At 36.3% G+C, this 20,473-nt stretch overlaps 1 protein-coding gene across 1 annotated transcript in view; it reads right to left on the bottom strand.

Annotated features, from left to right (window-relative positions):
* Nucleotides 1-17,417, bottom strand: part of LOC115116624 (zinc finger protein 271-like) — a 29,341-nt gene extending 11,924 nt beyond the window's left edge. Inside the window, exons 1-5 of the mRNA XM_065000924.1 lie at nucleotides 17,313-17,417; nucleotides 16,312-16,514; nucleotides 14,343-14,536; nucleotides 13,062-13,157; nucleotides 12,800-12,910 (exon numbers count right to left, since the gene is read on the bottom strand). Coding sequence (XP_064856996.1) covers nucleotides 12,800-12,910; nucleotides 13,062-13,157; nucleotides 14,343-14,378 — 243 coding nt within the window. The 5' untranslated portion in view covers nucleotides 14,379-14,536; nucleotides 16,312-16,514; nucleotides 17,313-17,417. The remainder of the gene's footprint in view (nucleotides 1-12,799; nucleotides 12,911-13,061; nucleotides 13,158-14,342; nucleotides 14,537-16,311; nucleotides 16,515-17,312) is intronic.
* Between the last annotated feature and the right edge of the window lie 3,056 nt (nucleotides 17,418-20,473).

The raw sequence follows: 20,473 nt of genomic DNA, 5'->3' as shown, positions 1-20,473 counted from the left end.
TAAAACAGCCTTAAGATGTAATAAAACAGAAGATGTTGTATAAAACAGCCTTAAGATGTAGTATAAAACAGCCAACAGCCTTATGATGTTGTATAAAACAGCCTTAAGATGTAGTATAAAACAGCCTTAAGATGTTGTATAAAACAGCCTTAAGATGTTGTATAAAACAGCCTTAAGATGTTGTATAAAACAGCCTTAAGATGTTGTATAAAACAGCCTTAAGATGTTGTATAAAACAGCCTTAAGATGTTGTATAAAACAGCCTTATGATGTTGTATAAAACAGCCTTAATTAAGATGTTGTATAAAACAGCCTTAAGATGTTGTATAAAACAGCCTTGAGATGTTGTATAAAACAGCCTTAAGATGTTGTATAAAACAGCCTTAAGATGTTGTATAAAACAGCCTTATGATGTTGTATAAAACAGCCTTATGATGTTGTATAAAACAGCCTTAATTAAGATGTTGTATAAAACAGCCTTAAGATGTTGTATAAAACAGCCTTATGATGTTGTATAAAACAGCCTTAAGATGTTGTATAAAACAGCCTTAAGATGTTGTATAAAACAGCCTTATGATGTTGTATAAAACAGCCTTATGATGTTGTATAAAACAGCCTTAATTAAGATGTTGTATAAAACAGCCTTAGATGTTGTATAAAACAGCCTTAAGATGTTGTATAAAACAGCCTTATATGTTGTAAAAACAGCCTTATGATGTTGTATAAAACAGCCTTATGATGTTGTATAAAACAGCCTTAAGATGTTGTATAAAACAGCCTTATGATGTTGTATAAAACAGCCTTATGATGTTGTATAAAACAGATGATTTGTATAAAACAGCCTTAAGATATAAAACAGCCTTAAGATTGTTAAGATGTTGTATAAAACAGCCTTAAGATGTTGTATAAAACAGCCTTATGATGTTGTATAAAACAGCCTTAATGATGTTGTATAAAACAGCCTTAAGATGTTGTATAAAACAGCCTTAGATGTTGTATAAAAAAACAGCCTTAAGATGTTGTATAAAACAGCCTTAAGATGTTGTATAAAACAGCCTTATGATGTTGTATAAAACAGCCTTAATTAAGATGTTGTATAAAACAGCCTTAAGATGTTGTATAAAACAGCCTTATGATGTTGTATAAAACAGCCTTAAGATGTTGTATAAAACAGCCTTATGATGTTGTATAAAACAGCCTTATGATGTTGTATAAAACAGCCTTAAGATGTTGTATAAAACAGCCTTATGATGTTGTATAAAACAGCCTTATGATGTTGTATAAAACAGCCTTAATTAAGATGTTGTATAAAACAGCCTTAAGATGTTGTATAAAACAGCCTTAAGATGTTGTATAAAACAGCCTTAAGATGTTGTATAAAACAGCCTTAAGATGTTGTATAAAACAGCCTTATGATGTTGTATAAAACAGCCTTATGATGTTGTATAAAACAGCCTTAAGATGTTGTATAAAACAGCCTTAAGATGTTGTATAAAACAGCCTTATGATGTTGTATAAAACAGCCTTATGATGTTGTATAAAACAGCCTTAAGATGTTGTATAAAACAGCCTTAAGATGTTGTATAAAACAGCCTTATGATGTTGTATAAAACAGCCTTAATTAAGATGTTGTATAAAACAGCCTTAAGATGTTGTATAAAACAGCCTTAATGTTGTATAAAACAGCCTTAAGATGTTGTATAAAACAGCCTTAAGATGTTGTATAAAACAGCCTTATGATGTTGTATAAAACAGCCTTAATTAAGATGTTGTATAAAACAGCCTTAAGATGTTGTATAAAACAGATGTTTGTATAAAACAGCCTTATGATGTTGTATAAAACAGCCTTAAGATGTTGTATAAAACAGCCTTATGATGTTGTATAAAACAGATTATGATGTTGTATAAAACAGCCTTAAGATGATGTTGTATAAAACAGCCTTATGATGTTGTATAAAACAGCCTTAATTAAGATGTTGTATAAAACAGCCTTAAGATGTTGTATAAAACAGCCTTAAGATGTTGTATAAAACAGCCTTATGATGTTGTATAAAACAGCCTTATGATGTTGTATAAAACAGCCTTAAGATGTTGTATAAAACAGCCTTATGATGTTGTATAAAACAGCCTTATGATGTTGTATAAAACAGCCTTAATTAAGATGTTGTATAAAACAGCCTTAAGATGTTGTATAAAACAGCCTTAAGATGTTGTATAAAACAGTATAAAACAGCCTTATGATGTTGTATAAAACAGCCTTATGATGTTGTATAAAACAGCCTTAATTAAGATGTTGTATAAAACAGCCTTAAGATGTAGTATAAAACAGCCTTAAGATGTAGTATAAAACAGTAAGATGTAAAAAACAGCCTTATGATGTTGTATAAAACAGCCTTAAGATGTAGTATAAAACAGCCTTAAGATGTTGTATAAAACAGCCTTAAGATGTTGTATGAAACAGCCTTAAGATGTTGTATAAAACAGCCTTAAGATGTTGTATAAAACAGCCTTATGATGTTGTATAAAACAGCCTTAAGATGTTGTATAAAACAGCCTTAAGATGTTGTATAAAACAGCCTTATGATGTTGTATAAAACAGCCTTAATTAAGATGTTGTATAAAACAGCCTTAAGATGTTGTATAAAACAGCCTTAAGATGTTGTATAAAACAGCCTTATGATGTTGTATAAAACAGCCTTAAGATGTTGTATAAAACAGCCTTAAGATGTTGTATAAAACAGCCTTGAGATGTTGTATAAAACAGCCTTAAGATGTTGTATAAAACAGCCTTAAGATGTAGTATAAAACAGCCTTAAGATGTTGTATAAAACAGCCTTAAGATGTTGTATAAAACAGCCTTATGATGTTGTATAAAACAGCCTTAATTAAGATGTTGTATAAAACAGCCTTAAGATGTTGTATAAAACAGCCTTAAGATGTTGTATAAAACAGCCTTAAGATGTTGTATAAAACAGCCTTATGATGTTGTATAAAACAGCCTTAAGATGTTGTATAAAACAGCCTTAATTAAGATGTTGTATAAAAACAGCCTTAAGATGTTGTATAAAACAGATGTTGTATAAAACAGCCTTAAGATGTTGTATAAAACAGCATTATGATGTTGTATAAAACAGCCTTAATTAAGATGTTGTATAAAACAGCCTTAAGATGTTGTATAAAACAGCCTTATGATGTTGTATAAAACAGCCTTATGATGTTGTATAAAACAGCCTTAATTAAGATGTTGTATAAAACAGCCTTAAGATGTTGTATAAAACAGACTTAAGATGTTGTATAAAACAGCCTTAATTAAGATGTTGTATAAAACAGCCTTAAGATGTTGTATAAAACAGACTTAAGATGTTGTATGAAACAGCCTTATGATGTTGTATAAAACAGATGATTTGTATAAAACAGCCTTAAGATGATGTTAAGATGTATAAAACAGCCTTATGATGTTGTATAAAACAGCCTTATGATGTTGTATAAAACAGCCTTAATTAAGATGTTGTATAAAACAGCCTTAAGATGTTGTATAAAACAGCCTTATGATGTTGTATAAAACAGCCTTAAGATGTTGTATAAAACAGCCTTAAGATGTTGTATAAAACAGCCTTAAGATGTTGTATAAAACAGCCTTATGATGTTGTATAAAACAGCCTTAATTAAGATGTTGTATAAAACAGCCTTATGATGTTGTATAAAGATGTTGTATAAAACAGCCTTAAGATGTTGTATAAAAACAGCTTAAGATGTTGTATAAAACAGCCAGCCTTAAGATGTTGTATGTTGATATAAAACAGCCTTATGATGTTGTATAAAACAGCCTTAAGATGTTGTATAAAACAGCCTTATGATGTTGTATAAAACAGCCTTATGATGTTGTATAAAACAGCCTTAATTAAGATGTTGTATAAAACAGCCTTAAGATGTTGTATAAAACAGCCTTATGATGTTGTATAAAACAGCCTTATGATGTTGTATAAAACAGCCTTAATTAAGATGTTGTATAAAACAGCCTTAAGATGTTGTATAAAACAGCCTTAAGATGTTGTATAAAAAACAGCCTTAAGATGTTGTATAAAACAGCCTTAAGATGTTGTATAAAACAGCCTTAAGATGTTGTATAAAACAGCCTTATGATGTTGTATAAAACAGCCTTAATTAAGATGTTGTATAAAACAGCCTTAAGATGTTGTATAAAACAGCCTTAAGATGTTGTATAAAACAGCCTTAAGATGTTGTATAAAACAGCCTTATGATGTTGTATAAAACAGCCTTATGATGTTGTATAAAACAGCCTTAATTAAGATGTTGTATAAAACATAAATGTACAGCCTTAAGATGTAGTATAAAACAGCCTTAAGATGTTGTATAAAACAGCCAACAGCCTTAAGATGTTGTATAAAACAGCCTTAAGATGTTGTATAAAACAGCCTTATGATGTTGTATAAAACAGCCTTAAGATGTTGTATAAAACAGCCTTAAGATGTTGTATAAAACAGCCTTATAAAACAGATGTTGTATAAAACAGCCTTAAGATGTTGTATAAAACAGATGTTGTATAAAACAGCCTTATGATGTTGTATAAAACAGCCTTAATTAAGATGTTGTATAAAACAGCCTTGTTGTATAAAACAGCCTTATGATGTTGTATAAAACAGCCTTAAGATGTTGTATAAAACAGCCTTAAAAAAACAGCCTTAAGATGTTGTATAAAACAGCCTTAAGATGTTGTATAAAACAGCCTTAAGATGTTGTATAAAACAGCCTTAAGATGTTGTATAAAACAGCCTTATGATGTTGTATAAAACAGCCTTAAGATGTTGTATAAAACAGCCTTAAGATGTTGTATAAAACAGCCTTAAGATGTTGTATAAAACAGCCTTATGATGTTGTATAAAACAGCCTTAAGATGTTGTATAAAACAGCCTTAAGATGTTGTATAAAACAGTTAGATGTTGTATAAAACAGCCTTAAGATGTTGTATAAAACAGCCTTAAGATGTTGTATAAAACAGCCTTAAGATGTTGTATAAAACAGCCTTAAATAAAACAGCCTTAATTAAGATGTTGTATAAAACAGCCTTAAGATGTTGTATAAAACAGCCTTATGATGTTGTATAAAACAGCCTTAAGATGTTGTATAAAACAGCCTTAATTAAGATGTTGTATAAAACAGCCTTAAGATGTTGTATAAAACAGCCTTATGATGTTGTATAAAACAGCCTTAATTAAGATGTTGTATAAAACAGCCTTAAGATGTTGTATAAAACAGCCTTATGATGTTGTATAAAACAGCCTTAAGATGTTGTATAAAACAGCCTTAAGATGTTGTATAAAACAGCCTTATGATGTTGTATAAAACAGCCTTAAGATGTTGTATAAAACAGCCTTAAGATGTTGTATAAAACAGCCTTAATGATGTTGTATAAAACAGCCTTAATGTTGTATAAAACAGCCTTAATGTTGTATAAAACAGATGTTGTATAAAACAGCCTTAAGATGTTGTATAAAACAGCCTTAAGATGTTGTATAAAACAGCCTTAAGATGTTGTATAAAACAGCCTTAATTAAGATGTTGTATAAAACAGCCTTAAGATGTTGTATAAAACAGCCTTAAGATGTTGTATAAAACAGCCTTAAGATGTTGTATAAAACAGCCTTATGATGTTGTATAAAACAGCCTTAATTAAGATGTTGTATAAAACAGCCTTATGATGTTGTATAAAACAGCCTTAAGATGTTGTATAAAACAGCCTTAAGATGTTGTATAAAACAGCCTTAAGATGTTGTATAAAACAGCCTTAAGATGTTGTATAAAACAGCCTTAAGATGTTGTATAAAACAGCCTTATGATGTTGTATAAAACAGCCTTAAGATGTTGTATAAAACAGCCTTATGATGTTGTATAAAACAGCCTTAAGATGTTGTATAAAACAGCCTTATGATGTTGTATAAAACAGCCTTAATTAAGATGTTGTATAAAACAGCCTTAAGATGTTGTATAAAACAGCCTTAAGATGTTGTATAAAACAGCCTTAAGATGTTGTATAAAACAGCCTTAATAAAACAGCCTTATGATGTTGTATAAAACAGCCTTAAGATGTTGTATAAAAACAGCCTTAAGATGATGTTTATGATGTTGTATAAAACAGCCTTAATTAAGATGTTGTATAAAACAGCCTTAAGATGTTGTATAAAACAGCCTTAAGATGTTGTATAAAACAGCCTTATGATGTTGTATAAAACAGCCTTATGATGTTGTATAAAACAGCCTTAATGTTGTATGTTGTATAAAACAGCCTTATGATGTTGTATAAAACAGCCTTATGATGTTGTATAAAACAGCCTTAAGATGTTGTATAAAACAGCCTTATGATGTTAAAACAGCCTTATGATGTTGTATAAAACAGCCTTAATTAAGATGTTGTATAAAACAGCCTTAAGATGTTGTAAAAACAGCCTTATGATGATGTTAAGATGTATAAAACAGCCTTAAGATGTTGTATAAAACAGCCTTATGATGTTGTATAAAACAGCCTTAATGATGTTGTATAAAACAGCCTTAATTAAGATGTTGTATAAAACAGCCTTAAGATGTTGTATAAAACAGCCTTAAGATGTTGTATAAAACAGCCTTAAGATGTTGTATAAAACAGCCTTATGATGTTGTATAAAACAGCCTTAAGATGTTGTATAAAACCTTATGATGTTGTATAAAACAGCCTTATGATGTTGTATAAAACAGCCTTAAGATGTTATAAAACAGCCTTAAGATGTTGTATAAAACAGCCTTATGATGTTGTATAAAACAGCCTTAAGATGTAGTATAAAACAGCCTTAAGATGTTGTATGAAACAGCCTTAAGATGTTGTATAAAACAGCCTTAAGATGTTGTATAAAACAGCCTTATGATGTTGTATAAAACAGCCTTAAGATGTTGTATAAAACAGCCTTAAGATGTTGTATAAAACAGCCTTATGATGTTGTATAAAACAGCCTTAATTAAGATGTTGTATAAAACAGCCTTAAGATGTTGTATAAAACAGCCTTGAAACAGCCTTAAGATGTTGTATAAAACAGCCTTAAGATGTTGTATAAAACAGCCTTATGATGTTGTATAAAACAGCCTTATGATGTTGTATATAAAACAGCCTTAAGATGTTGTATAAAACAGCCTTATGATGTTGTATAAAACAGCCTTAATTAAGATGTTGTATAAAACAGCCTTAAGATGTTGTATAAAACAGCCTTATGATGTTGTATAAAACAGCCTTATGATGTTGTATAAAACAGCCTTAATTAAGATGTTGTATAAAACAGCCTTAAGATTAAAAACAGATGATGTTGTATAAAACAGCCTTAATGTTGTATAAAACAGCCTTATGATGTTGTATAAAACAGCCTTAAGATGTTGTATAAAACAGCCTTAACAGCCTTATGATGTTGTATAAAACAGTTGATGTTGTATAAAACAGCCTTAATTAAGATGTTGTATAAAACAGCCTTAAGATGTTGTATAAAACAGCCTTAAGATGTTGTATAAAACAGCCTTAAGATGTTGTATAAAACAGCCTTAAGATGTTGTATAAAACAGCCTTAAGATGTTGTATAAAACAGCCTTAAGATGTTGTATAAAACAGCCTTAAGATGTTGTATAAAACAGCCTTAATTAAGATGTTGTATAAAACAGCCTTAAGATGTAGTATAAAACAGCCTTAATGATGCCTTATGATGTTGTATAAAAACAGCCTTAAGATGTTGTATAAAACAGCCTTATGATGTTGTATAAAACAGCCTTTAAGATGTTGTATAAAACAGCCTTAATGTTGTATAAAACAGCCTTGATGTTGTATAAAACAGCCTTAAGATGTTGTATAAAACAGCCTTATGATGTTGTATAAAACAGCCTTATGATGTTGTATAAAACAGCCTTAATTAAGATGTTGTATAAAACAGCCTTAAGATGTTGTATAAAACAGATGTTGTATAAAACAGCCTTATGATGTTGTATAAAACAGCCTTAATGATAAAACAGCCTTATGATGTTGTATAAAACAGCCTTATGATGTTGTATAAAACAGCCTTAAGATGTTGTATAAAACAGCCTTAAGATGTTGTATAAAACAGCCTTATGATGTTGTATAAAACAGCCTTAATTAAGATGTTGTATAAAACAGCCTTAAGATGTTGTATAAAACAGCCTTATGATGTTGTATAAAACAGCCTTATGATGTTGTATAAAACAGCCTTATGATGTTGTATAAAACAGCCTTATGATGTTGTATAAAACAGCCTTATGATGTTGTATAAAACAGCCTTAATTAAGATGTTGTATAAAACAGCCTTAAGATGTTGTATAAAACAGCCTTAAGATGTTGTATAAAACAGCCTTAAGATGTTGTATAAAACAGCCTTATGATGTTGTATAAAACAGCCTTATGATGTTGTATAAAACAGCCTTAATTAAGATGTTGTATAAAACAGCCTTAAGATGTAGTATAAAACAGCCTTAAGATGTAGTATAAAACAGCCTTAAGATGTAGTATAAAACAGCCAACAGCCTTATGATGTTGTATAAAACAGCCTTAAGATGTAGTATAAAACAGCCTTATGATGTTGTATAAAACAGCCTTAAGATGTTGTATGAAACAGCCTTAAGATGTTGTATAAAACAGCCTTAAGATGTTGTATAAAACAGCCTTATGATGTTGTATAAAACAGCCTTAAGATGTTGTATAAAACAGCCTTAAGATGTTGTATAAAACAGCCTTATGATGTTGTATAAAACAGCCTTAATTAAGATGTTGTATAAAACAGCCTTAAGATGTTGTATAAAACAGCCTTGAGATGTTGTATAAAACAGCCTTATGATGTTGTATAAAACAGCCTTAATTAAGATGTTGTATAAAACAGCCTTAAGATGTTGTATAAAACAGCCTTGAGATGTTGTATAAAACAGCCTTAAGATGTTGTATAAAACAGCCTTAAGATGTTGTATAAAACAGCCTTAAGATGTTGTATAAAACAGCCTTATGATGTTGTATAAAACAGCCTTAATTAAGATGTTGTATAAAACAGCCTTGAGATGTTGTATAAAACAGCCTTAAGATGTTGTATAAAACAGCCTTAAGATGTTGTATAAAACAGCCTTATGATGTTGTATAAAACAGCCTTAAGATGTTGTATAAAACAGCCTTAATTAAGATGTTGTATAAAACAGCCTTAAGATGTTGTATAAAACAGCCTTAAGATGTTGTATAAAACAGCCTTAAGATGTTGTATAAAACAGCATTATGATGTTGTATAAAACAGCCTTAATTAAGATGTTGTATAAAACAGCCTTAAGATGTTGTATAAAACAGCCTTATGATGTTGTATAAAACAGCCTTAAGATGTTGTATAAAACAGCCTTAATTAAGATGTTGTATAAAACAGCCTTAAGATGTTGTATAAAACAGCCTTATGATGTTGTATAAAACAGCCTTAATTAAGATGTTGTATAAAACAGCCTTAAGATGTTGTATAAAACAGCCTTGAGATGTTGTATAAAACAGCCTTAAGATGTTGTATAAAACAGCCTTAAGATGTTGTATAAAACAGCCTCATGATGTTGTATAAAACAGCCTTAAGATGTTGTATAAAACAGCCTTATGATGTTGTATAAAACAGCCTTAATTAAGATGTTGTATAAAACAGCCTTATGATGTTGTATAAAACAGCCTTATGATGTTGTATAAAACAGCCTTAAGATGTTGTATAAAACAGCCTTAAGATGTTGTATAAAACAGCCTTATGATGTTGTATAAAACAGCCTTAATTAAGATGTTGTATAAAACAGCCTTATGATGTTGTATAAAACAGCCTTAAGATGTTGTATAAAACAGCCTTAAGATGTTGTATAAAACAGCCTTATGATGTTGTATAAAACAGCCTTAATTAAGATGTTGTATAAAACAGCCTTATGATGTTGTATAAAACAGCCTTAAGATGTTGTATAAAACAGCCTTAAGATGTTGTATAAAACAGCCTTAAGATGTTGTATAAAACAGCCTTATGATGTTGTATAAAACAGCCTTAATTAAGATGTTGTATAAAACAGCCTTATGATGTTGTATAAAACAGCCTTAAGATGTTGTATAAAACAGCCTTATGATGTTGTATAAAACAGCCTTAATTAAGATGTTGTATAAAACAGCCTTATGATGTTGTATAAAACAGCCTTAAGATGTTGTATAAAACAGCCTTAAGATGTTGTATAAAACAGCCTTATGATGTTGTATAAAACAGCCTTAATTAAGATGTTGTATAAAACAGCCTTATGATGTTGTATAAAACAGCCTTAAGATGTTGTATAAAACAGCCTTAAGATGTTGTATAAAACAGCCTTAAGATGTTGTATAAAACAGCCTTATGATGTTGTATAAAACAGCCTTAAGATGTTGTATAAAACAGCCTTATGATGTTGTATAAAACAGCCTTAAGATGTTGTATAAAACAGCCTTATGATGTTGTATAAAACAGCCTTAAGATGTTGTATAAAACAGCCTTAAGATGTTGTATAAAACAGCCTTATGATGTTGTATAAAACAGCCTTAATTAAGATGTTGTATAAAACAGCCTTAAGATGTTGTATAAAACAGCCTTAAGATGTTGTATAAAACAGCCTTAAGATGATGTTGTATAAAACAGCCTTAAGATGTTGTATAAAACAGCCTTATGATGTTGTATAAAACAGCCTTATGTTGTATAAAACAGCCTTATGATGTTGTATAAAAACAGCCTTATGATGTTGTATAAAACAGCCTTATGATGTTGTATAAAACAGCCTTAAGATGTTGTATAAAACAGCCTTAAGATGTTGTATAAAACAGCCTTAAGATGTTGTATAAAACAGCCTTATGATGTTGTATAAAACAGCCTTAATTAAGATGTTGTATAAAACAGCCTTAATGATGTTGTAAAAACAGCCTTAAGATGTTGTATAAAACAGCCTTAAGATGTTGTATAAAACAGCCTTATGATGTTGTATAAAACAGCCTTAATTAAGATGTTGTATAAAACAGCCTTAAGATGTTGTATAAAACAGCCTTAAGATGTTGTATAAAACAGCCTTATGATGTTGTAAAAACAGCCTTAATTAATGATGTTGTATAAAACAGCCTTATGTTGTATAAAACAGATGATGTTGTATAAAACAGCCTTAAGATGTTGTATAAAACAGCCTTATGATGTTGTATAAAACAGCCTTATGATGTTGTATAAAACAGCCTTAAGATGTTGTATAAAACAGCCTTATGATGTTGTATAAAACAGCCTTAAGATGTTGTATAAAACAGCTTAAGATGTTGTATAAAACAGCCTTATGATGTTGTATAAAACAGCCTTAAGATGTTGTATAAAACAGCCTTAAGATGTTGTATAAAACAGCCTTAAGATGTTGTATAAAACAGCCTTATGATGTTGTATAAAACAGCCTTAATTAAGATGTTGTATAAAACAGCCTTAAGATGTTGTATAAAACAGCCTTATGATGTTGTATAAAACAGAATTAAGATGTTGTATAAAACAGCCTTAAGATGTTGTATAAAACAGCCTTATGATGTTGTATAAAACAGCCTTAAGATGTTGTATAAAACAGCCTTAAGATGTTGTATAAAACAGCCTTAAGATGTTGTATAAAACAGACTTAAGATGTTGTATAAAACAGCCTTAAGATGTTGTATAAAACAGCCTTAAGATGTTGTATAAAACAGCCTTAAGATGTTGTATAAAACAGCCTTAAGATGTTGTATAAAACAGCCTTATGATGTTGTATAAAACAGCCTTATGATGTTGTATAAAACAGCCTTAAGATGTTGTATAAAACAGCCTTATGATGTTGTATAAAACAGCCTTATGATGTTGTATAAAACAGCCTTAAGATGTTGTATAAAACAGCCTTATGATGTTGTATAAAACAGCCTTATGATGTTGTATAAAACAGCCTTATGATGTTGTATGCTCTTAAGTTTTTAGTTGTTGGGAAAGTGGTCAAAGTCGCTGATTCGCATCAAAAGTGACAATGTTTACAGTGGACAGAAAGTCACGGGAGTATTCAACAATAGAAGCCTTAGAATGTTGGAAGGAATTCCATTAAAGTGGATGAAGTATTTTTTTTTTTTTAGAAGGAAAAAAACATTTAATAGTTTTTAAAGTATAAATGGTTTCAAAAAGGTGTATTTATTAAGCATACTATTCCAGACCAGTCTGCAAGTTTTAAAGTTTTGAATGGCTTAGACGAGTAGCGTTCCAAAGAATAACTACAAGGCAAAATGAAGCTGTACAATATTTAAAGTGTGGCTGCTGAAGTATACCACATTATTACATCTGAAAAGATACAGTGTTTTTCCAGGACGCTGACAATATGCATGAATGGTATTAAAATGCACAATGGTATAAAATATACCTTAAACTAGGGCAGCAGGGTAGCCTAGTGGTTAGAGCGTTGGTCTAGTAACCGTAAGGTTGCAAGTTCAACCCCCCGAGCTGACAAGGTACAAATCTGTTGTTTACATTTACATTTACATTTAAGTCATTTAGCAGATTGTTCTGCCCAGGGAGATAACCCACTGTTTCTAGGCCGTCATTGAAAATAAGAATTTGTTCTTAACTGACTTGCCTAGTTAAATAAAGGTAAAATAAAAAACATTTTATTCATCCAATGAATATTAATGGATATTTTTGCGTTTGTGTAAATGTTTGGAATAACCCTGATGTATGAAGCCTCAGTCCGGCGCTGATGAAGATAGTGGTACCTGTTGAAGGGTCGGTGTTGGAAGCAGCTTCTCCAGTCTGGAGAGGAACTCCCACACCAGAGTATGCAGTGCGGAGTGATACTTTGAGCCGAATTCCTCTGGAAAAACGTTCTGAGAAACAACCAAAGAAATAGAGAATAGGACAGTGTTTTTTTTTAAATCTAAGCATTGAACATTACCTTGACAAAGCATTCAACACCTTGGAGTTATTATCCTCCTCACCACCATCATCATCAACAGAATCAGCTACTTAGTCACTGACCTGAAAGAAGCGTTCTCTCTCAACTGGGTCTTCCAGCAGCGTTTTAATCAGCTTCAGGAAGTTGGATTCTGATGCCTCCACCTCAGGATCACAAATCTACAGGAAGTATGGAGAGCACAGTGAATAACAGGAAGTATGGATAGCACAGTGAATAACAGGAAGTATGGATAGCACAGTGAATAACAGGAAGTATGGATAGCACAGTGACTAACAGGAAGTATGGATAACACAGTGACTAACAGGAAGTATAGATAACACAGTGAATAACAGGAAGTATGGATATCACAGTGACTAACAGGAAGTATGGATAGCACAGTGAATAACAGGAAGTATGGATAGCACAGTGAATAACAGGAAGTATGGATAGCACAGTGACTAACAGGAAGTATGGATAACAAATTGACTAACAGGAAGAATGGATAGCACAGTGAATAACAGGAAGTATGGATAGCAGAGTGAATAACAGGAAGTATGGATAGCACAGTGAATAACAGGAAGTATGGATAGCACAGTGAATAACAGGAAGTATGGATAGCACGGTGACTAACAGGAAGTATGGATAACACAGTGACTAACAGGAAGAATGGATAGCACAGTGAATAACAGGAAGTATGGATAGCAGAGTGAATAACAGGAAGTATGGATAGCAGAGTGAATAACAGGAAGTATGGATAGCACAGTGAATAACAGGAAGTATGGATAACAGAGTGAATAACAGGAAGTATGGACAGCACAGTGAATAAATCAAACAGCCAGCATCTAGAACACCTTGCCTGGCTAACCAGAGCACACGGCACAATCTCAAGCTGTGTGAATGCCGTTGACGTCCCTCTCTGGATGGATATAACCCATTTTAGCATGGATAATAACATTGAAGGCTTCCACAATTTTAAAGTAGTCAACTGGATGGGGATTCCTATGGGTTGGGAGCGATCAGCCAATGATCAGAGCGAATGACTTCTTTTTCATAAAGAGTGCTATTGTTTTTAAATGGCTTTGTTATAGGACCGCCATCTAGTGGCCAAACTAAATGAATAACACACTAGATTTGGTTCAAGACCCCTGCACTACAGGTGGCGGTACATCACCAATATTAGCTTTACACTAAGAAGAAAATGGACTTCTTTAAAATGGAGACATCCCTCAATGGCGCTGGCCATGCTGTCCCAGAAGCCATTATGACACCGATACAAAGGTGAGCCGTGTTTCTGTCACTATGGTTTGGTATCATCCACTACAAATAATACCAGCAGAGTTACAATGTCATTGAGTGACACTCACCTGGTTGTCCCTATGAGTGATGCTACAGGTTTCCATCCTATTCAGGTGTGACTGGATGGTGTCAGAGTCGAGGTGTTCTGAGTGACACTCACCTGGTTGTCCCTATGAGTGATGCTACAGGTTTCCATCCTATTCAGGTGTGACTGGATGGTGTCAGAGTCGAGGTGTTCTGAGTACAACAACTTCAGAACCAGCTGATGGGAATAAAAGTTCAGATTTTTTTTTTTTTTAAGAATTCCAGCAAACAAAACCAGTGTATTGACAGCAGCTGAGATGAGCCTTTTTCCCCACGGAGACGTTTTAGCAGCGTGTCTATGGAAACGGAGACGGTGTTATAGGCAGCGTGTCTATGGAAACGGAGACGGTGTTGTAGGCAGCGTGTCTATGGAAACGGAGACGGTGTTATAGGCAGCGTGTCTATGGAAACGGAGACGGTGTTGTAGGCAGCGTGTCTATGGAAACGGAGACGGTGTTGTAGGCAGCGTGTCTATGGAAACGGAGACGGTGTTGTAGGCAGCGTGTCTATGGAAACGGAGACGGTGTTGTAGGCAGCGTGTCTATGGAAACGGAGACGGTGTTGTAGGCAGCGTGTCTATGAAAACGGAGACGTTGGGAGAATACTTTTTCACGGGACTATATCCATTTCTATAGCAATGCAATGTGGTATAGCCTAGTTCTCAAGCTAATTACTTCATAGGGTGAAGGAGAGATGAGACTCAGGGGAACCCCTTGATTATAACCAAACAACTACATGCATCTAATGAAGTGACCTCACCCCCCAGTGTAGAAACAAGTGGTCCTCCTGAGCCTCGTCTCTCCTTCACCCTCTCCACCCATCAACCCCATCTCTCCTTCACCCTCTCCACCCATCAGCCCCATCTCTCCTTCACCCATCAGCTCCATCTCTCCTTCACCCTCTCCACCCATCAGCCCCATCTCTCCTTCACCCTCTCCACCCATCAGCCCCATCTCTCCTTCACCCATCAGCTCCATCTCTCCTTCACCCTTTCCACCCATCAACCCCATCTCTCCTTCACCCATCAGCCCCATCTCTCCTTCACCCTCTCCACCCATCAGCCCCATCTCTCCTTCACCCTCTCCACCCATCAGCCCCATCTCTCCTTCACCCATCAGCCCCATCTCTCCTTCACCCATCAGCTCCATCTCTCCTTCACCCTCTCCACCCATCAGCCCCATCTCTCCTTCACCCTCTCCACCCATCAGCCCTATCTCTCCTTCACCCTCTCCACCCATCAGCCCCATCTCTCCTTCACCCTCTCCACCCATCAGCTCCATCTCTCCTTCACCCTCTCCACCCATCAGCCCCATCTCTCCTTCACCCATCAGCTCCATCTCTCCTTCACCCTCTCCACCCATCAGCCCCATCTCTCCTTCACCCTCTCCACCCATCAGCCCCATCTCTCCTTCACCCATCAGCTCCATCTCTCCTTCACCCTTTCCACCCATCAACCCCATCTCTCCTTCACCCATCAGCCCCATCTCTCCTTCACCCTCTCCACCCATCAGCCCCATCTCTCCTTCACCCTCTCCACCCATCAGCCCCATCTCTCCTTCACACTCTCCACCCATCAGCCCCATCTCTCCTTCACCCTCTCCACCCATCAGCCCCATCTCTCCTTCACCCTCTCCACCCATCAGCCCCATCTCTCCTTCACCCTCTCCACCCATCAGCCCCATCTCTCCTTCACACTCTCCACCCATCAGCCCCATCTCTCCTTCACCCTCTCCACCCATCAGCCCCATCTCTCCTTCACCCTCTCCACCCATCAGCCCCATCTCTCCACCCATCAGCCCCATCTCTCCTTCACCCTCTCCACCCATCAGCCCCATCTCTCCACCCATCAGCCCCATCTCTCCTTCACCCTCTCCACCCATCAGCCCCATCTCTCCTTCACCCATCAGCTCCATCTCTCCTTCACCCTCTCCACCCATCAGCTCCATCTCTCACCTGTGCTCTCAGACCCATGATGAGTTGGACTTTCTCTCTGTAACTCATCAGATCTGGGACTACGTCCAACACAGTGACGACAAACTCCTCCACCAAGCCGTAGTCCATGACGTCTCTCCGCTGAACAACCTGCCATAGAGCTGCAGACACCAGCCGCAGCGGAGGAACCAAAAGACGCAGAGACGCTGGGGGAAGAAATGGACCTACGGGTACAGATTCAGAAAAGGAGACATTTGTTTGTGGGCCCTGGGGAAGTCAACCTGAGAGTACAGAAATAAAGTTAGGCATTTCCAAATGATTCCATGTTGCTAATTATCCCTGAGGTCTATATTTTATTTAACCAGGCAAGTCAGTCTAAGGCACTGCATCTCAGAACTTGAGGCGTCACTACAGACCCTGGTTCGATTCCAGGCTGTATCACAACCAGACGTAATTGGGAGTTCCATAGGGTGGCGCACTATTGGCCCAGCTTCGTCCGGGTTAGGCTGTCATTGTAAATAAGAATTTGTTCTAGTACCGACTTGCCTAGTTAAATAAAATGTTCAAAATTGTATGGGGGTATTTTACGTTTTGTGTTGTGGATATGTTGTGGCGTAGGGATGTTATATGATGTACGGTTTTATCTTTAGTTCATTCAGCACAAATATAGTTCACTGTTTTATATGTAATCTGGGTGTTTTGGTGTGTTTGGACCCCAAGAAGAGTAGCTGCCGCCTTGGCAGGAACTAATGGGGATCCCTAATAAATACAAATGCTGCACTTGACATAACGTGAAGCTTCCACGGAAAATGACAAGATAAAAATGTTCCGGCCGAATTCGTAATAGGCTAGTTTATATAGCTCGCTAGCTTAGCTATCACTTGATCGCAACTTAAATAACTCACTTTAGCTAGCTAGCTAGCTATGAGACAGAGGCCAAAGAGAGAACAATTTTAGGAACATTTCTCTGCAGATGCTACCACACTGCAACGATAGCTAACTACTGTCTAGCTACTAGTTACCTTTTTCCTTGAGATGTTGCATTTCGAGCTTTGTTAGCTAGCTACGTGTTCTTGCCAGTAGCACTAACAGGTCAAATCCGGGTCACGGAATTTGGGGGAATTTCAAAATAAAAGTCCCCCATGCAATAAAAGAAAAGTGTCAAACGATTAATTTACAGTCACATCCATAATTATTGGCACCATTGATAAAAGGTATTGAAAATTTTATTATTTTATACCAATACAATTTCTTAGAGAAAGAGGTTTTGTTTAAAGGACCAATGCAAATAGGAGTCCATCACCCTGCCCCTAGGGGTCCACCACCCTGCCCCTATGAGTCCACTACCCTGCCCCTAGGGGTCCACCACCCTGCCCCTATGAGTCCACCACCCTGCCCCTAGGGGTCCACCACCCTGCCCCTAGGGGTCCACCACCCTGCCCCTAGGAGTCCACCACCCTGCCTCTAGGAGTCCACCACCCTGCCCCTAGGAGTCCACCACCCTGGCCCTAGGGGTCCACCACCCTGCCCCTAGGGGTCCACCACCCTGCCCCTAGGAGTCCACCACCCTGCAGCGCACCAACCTACACACCCCGCTCAGCTTAAGGATCTTAATGAAACATTCATTGTTGGTTTCGGGTGTGTTAAGCCAAGGCCAGAGTGACAACACACAGACCCCCAGAACCAGGACTGAGCAGACCAGTAGCTAGGGATTGCCTAAATAGACTAGGTATCTCCCCTGACCTGGGCATGTTTTCTACACAGACTCCTTTCGTCATGCTGTATTCCATATAAGGCATCCAGACCTTCGAAAAGTTGCCCAGAATACCCTTAAGTTTGCAATAAATCAAATCTAGTGGTACATAACTTGACATTTCTGCCATCCATTGTGTCGGAGGATAACCAACCTTCCAATTAATGACAATGCATTTTCTTAGTCGCTATAAAAATGCCTGGTTACACAGTTTCTTCTGATAACAGTCTCCAGTATCGACATTTCCCGAGCAAACAAAAACAGGGAGATAAAATAAGGAAGATGGGATCCTCTGTAGGGCATGCTGAGATAAAAGAACAGGAAGAGGGGATCCTCTGTAGGGCATGCTGAGATAAAATAACAGGAAGATGGGATCATCTGTAGGGCATGCTGAGATAAAATAAGGAAGATGGGATCCTCTGTAGGGCATGCTGAGATAAAAGAACAGGAAGATGGGATCCTCTGTAGGGCATGCTGAGATAAAAGAACATCCTCTTTTCCAGAATTCAGCCAGCCTTCACCAGACCATAACATATGTAAATACTGTATGTAGGAAGGCCATAAAGATCATCAAGGACAACAACTACCCTAGCCACTGCCTGATCACACCGCTACCATCCAGAAGGCGAGGTCAGTACAGCTGCATCAAAGCTGGGCCCAAGAGACTGAAAAACAGCTTCTATCTCAAGGCCATCAGACTGTTAAACAGCCATCACTAACTCAGAAAGGCTGCTGCCTACATGGAGACCCAATCACTGGCCACTTTAATAAATGGATCACGAGTCACTTTATACAATGCCACTCTAAATAATGCCACTTTAATAATGTTTACGTATCTTACATTACTCATATCACATGTGTATACTGTATTTTATACCATCTACTGCACCTTGCCTATGCAGCTCGGCCATCGCTCATCCATATACTTATGTAACGGATGTGAAATGGCTAGCTAGTTAGCGGTGGTGCGCGCTAATAGCATTTCAATCGGTGATGTCACTTGCTCTGAGACTTTGAAGTAGTGGTTCCCCTTGTTCTGCAAGGGCCGCGCTTTTGTGGAGCGATGGGTAACGATGCTACATGGGTGACTGTTGTTGATGTGTGCAGAGGGTCCCTGGTTCGCGCCCGGGTCGGAGCGAGGGGACGGACTAAAGTTATACTGTTACACTTACATGTACATATTCTTATTCACCCCTTTAGATTTGTTTGTATTAGGCATTTGTTGGGGAATTGTTAAATTACTTGTTAGATATTACTGCACTGTCAGAACTAGAAGCACTAGCATTTCGCTATACTTGCATTAATATCAAATTGTATCAGTAATGCCATGTGAAATGCTTACTAACGAGCCAACCAACAGGTAGTAGACAATTTGATTTGCTTACTAACGAGAACCAACAGGTCTGAAATTCAAATCAACAGGTTGTATCAAATGTCAACGAGCCCCTAACCAACAGGTGTAGTAGACCTTACAGTGAAATGCTGAATACAACAGGTGTAGTAGACCTTACGGTGAAATGCTTACTAACGAGCCCCTAACCAACAGGTGTAGTAGACCTTACAGTGAAATGCTTACTAACGAGCCCCTAACCAACAGGTGTAGTAGACCTTACAGTGAAATGCTTACTAACGAGCCCCTAACCAACAATGCAGTACCAATAAGAATAAGAAATACAAGTTACAAGTAATTAAAGAGCACAAGTAAAATAACAATAGCAAGACTATATACAGGGGGTTACTGGTACAGAGTCAATGTGCAGGGGCACCGGTTAGTTGAGGTAATATGTACATGTAGGTAGAGCTATTGAAGTGGCTACTAGATGATAACAACAGAGAGTAGCAGGGGTGTAAATCACATGGGTAGCCATGTGATTAGATGTTCAGGAGTCTAATGGCTCAGGGGTAGAAGCCTCTTGGACCTAGACTTAGCATTCTTTAACAGTTTTTAGGGCCTTCCTCTGACACCGCCTCTGACACCGCCTGGTATAGAGGTCCTGGATGGCAGGAAGCGTGGTCCCGGTGACGTACTGGGCCGTATGGACTACCCTCTGTAGTGCCTTGCGGTCGGAGGCCGAGCAGTTGCCATACCATGCAGTGATGCATCCAGTCAGGATGCTCTCGGTGGTGCAGCTGTAAAACCATTTGAGGATTTGAGGACCCGTGCCAAATCTTTTCAGTCTCCCGAGGGGGAATAGGTTGTGTCGTGCCCTCTCCACGACTGTCTTGGTGCGCTTGGACCATCATCCCTAAGTTTATACATCCACAGTGCGATCAACGGATTTAACAATTTTGTTGTCAAATAGTCTAATGTTGAATTTTTCTAACAACATTTCAACCTTTTTTTAAACATTTATAGTCCAAATGTGTCATGATTTCAATAGTTTTATTAGTTTGCATGTTTCAATGGGGACTTTTATTTTGAAGGCGATA

The sequence above is a fragment of the Oncorhynchus nerka genome, linkage group LG15, assembly GCF_034236695.1.
Source record: "Oncorhynchus nerka isolate Pitt River linkage group LG15, Oner_Uvic_2.0, whole genome shotgun sequence".
NCBI classification, from domain to species: Eukaryota; Metazoa; Chordata; class Actinopteri; order Salmoniformes; family Salmonidae; genus Oncorhynchus; species Oncorhynchus nerka.
The sequence above is the reverse complement of the archived record's forward strand: the minus strand, read 5'-3'. Positions and strand labels throughout refer to the sequence as shown.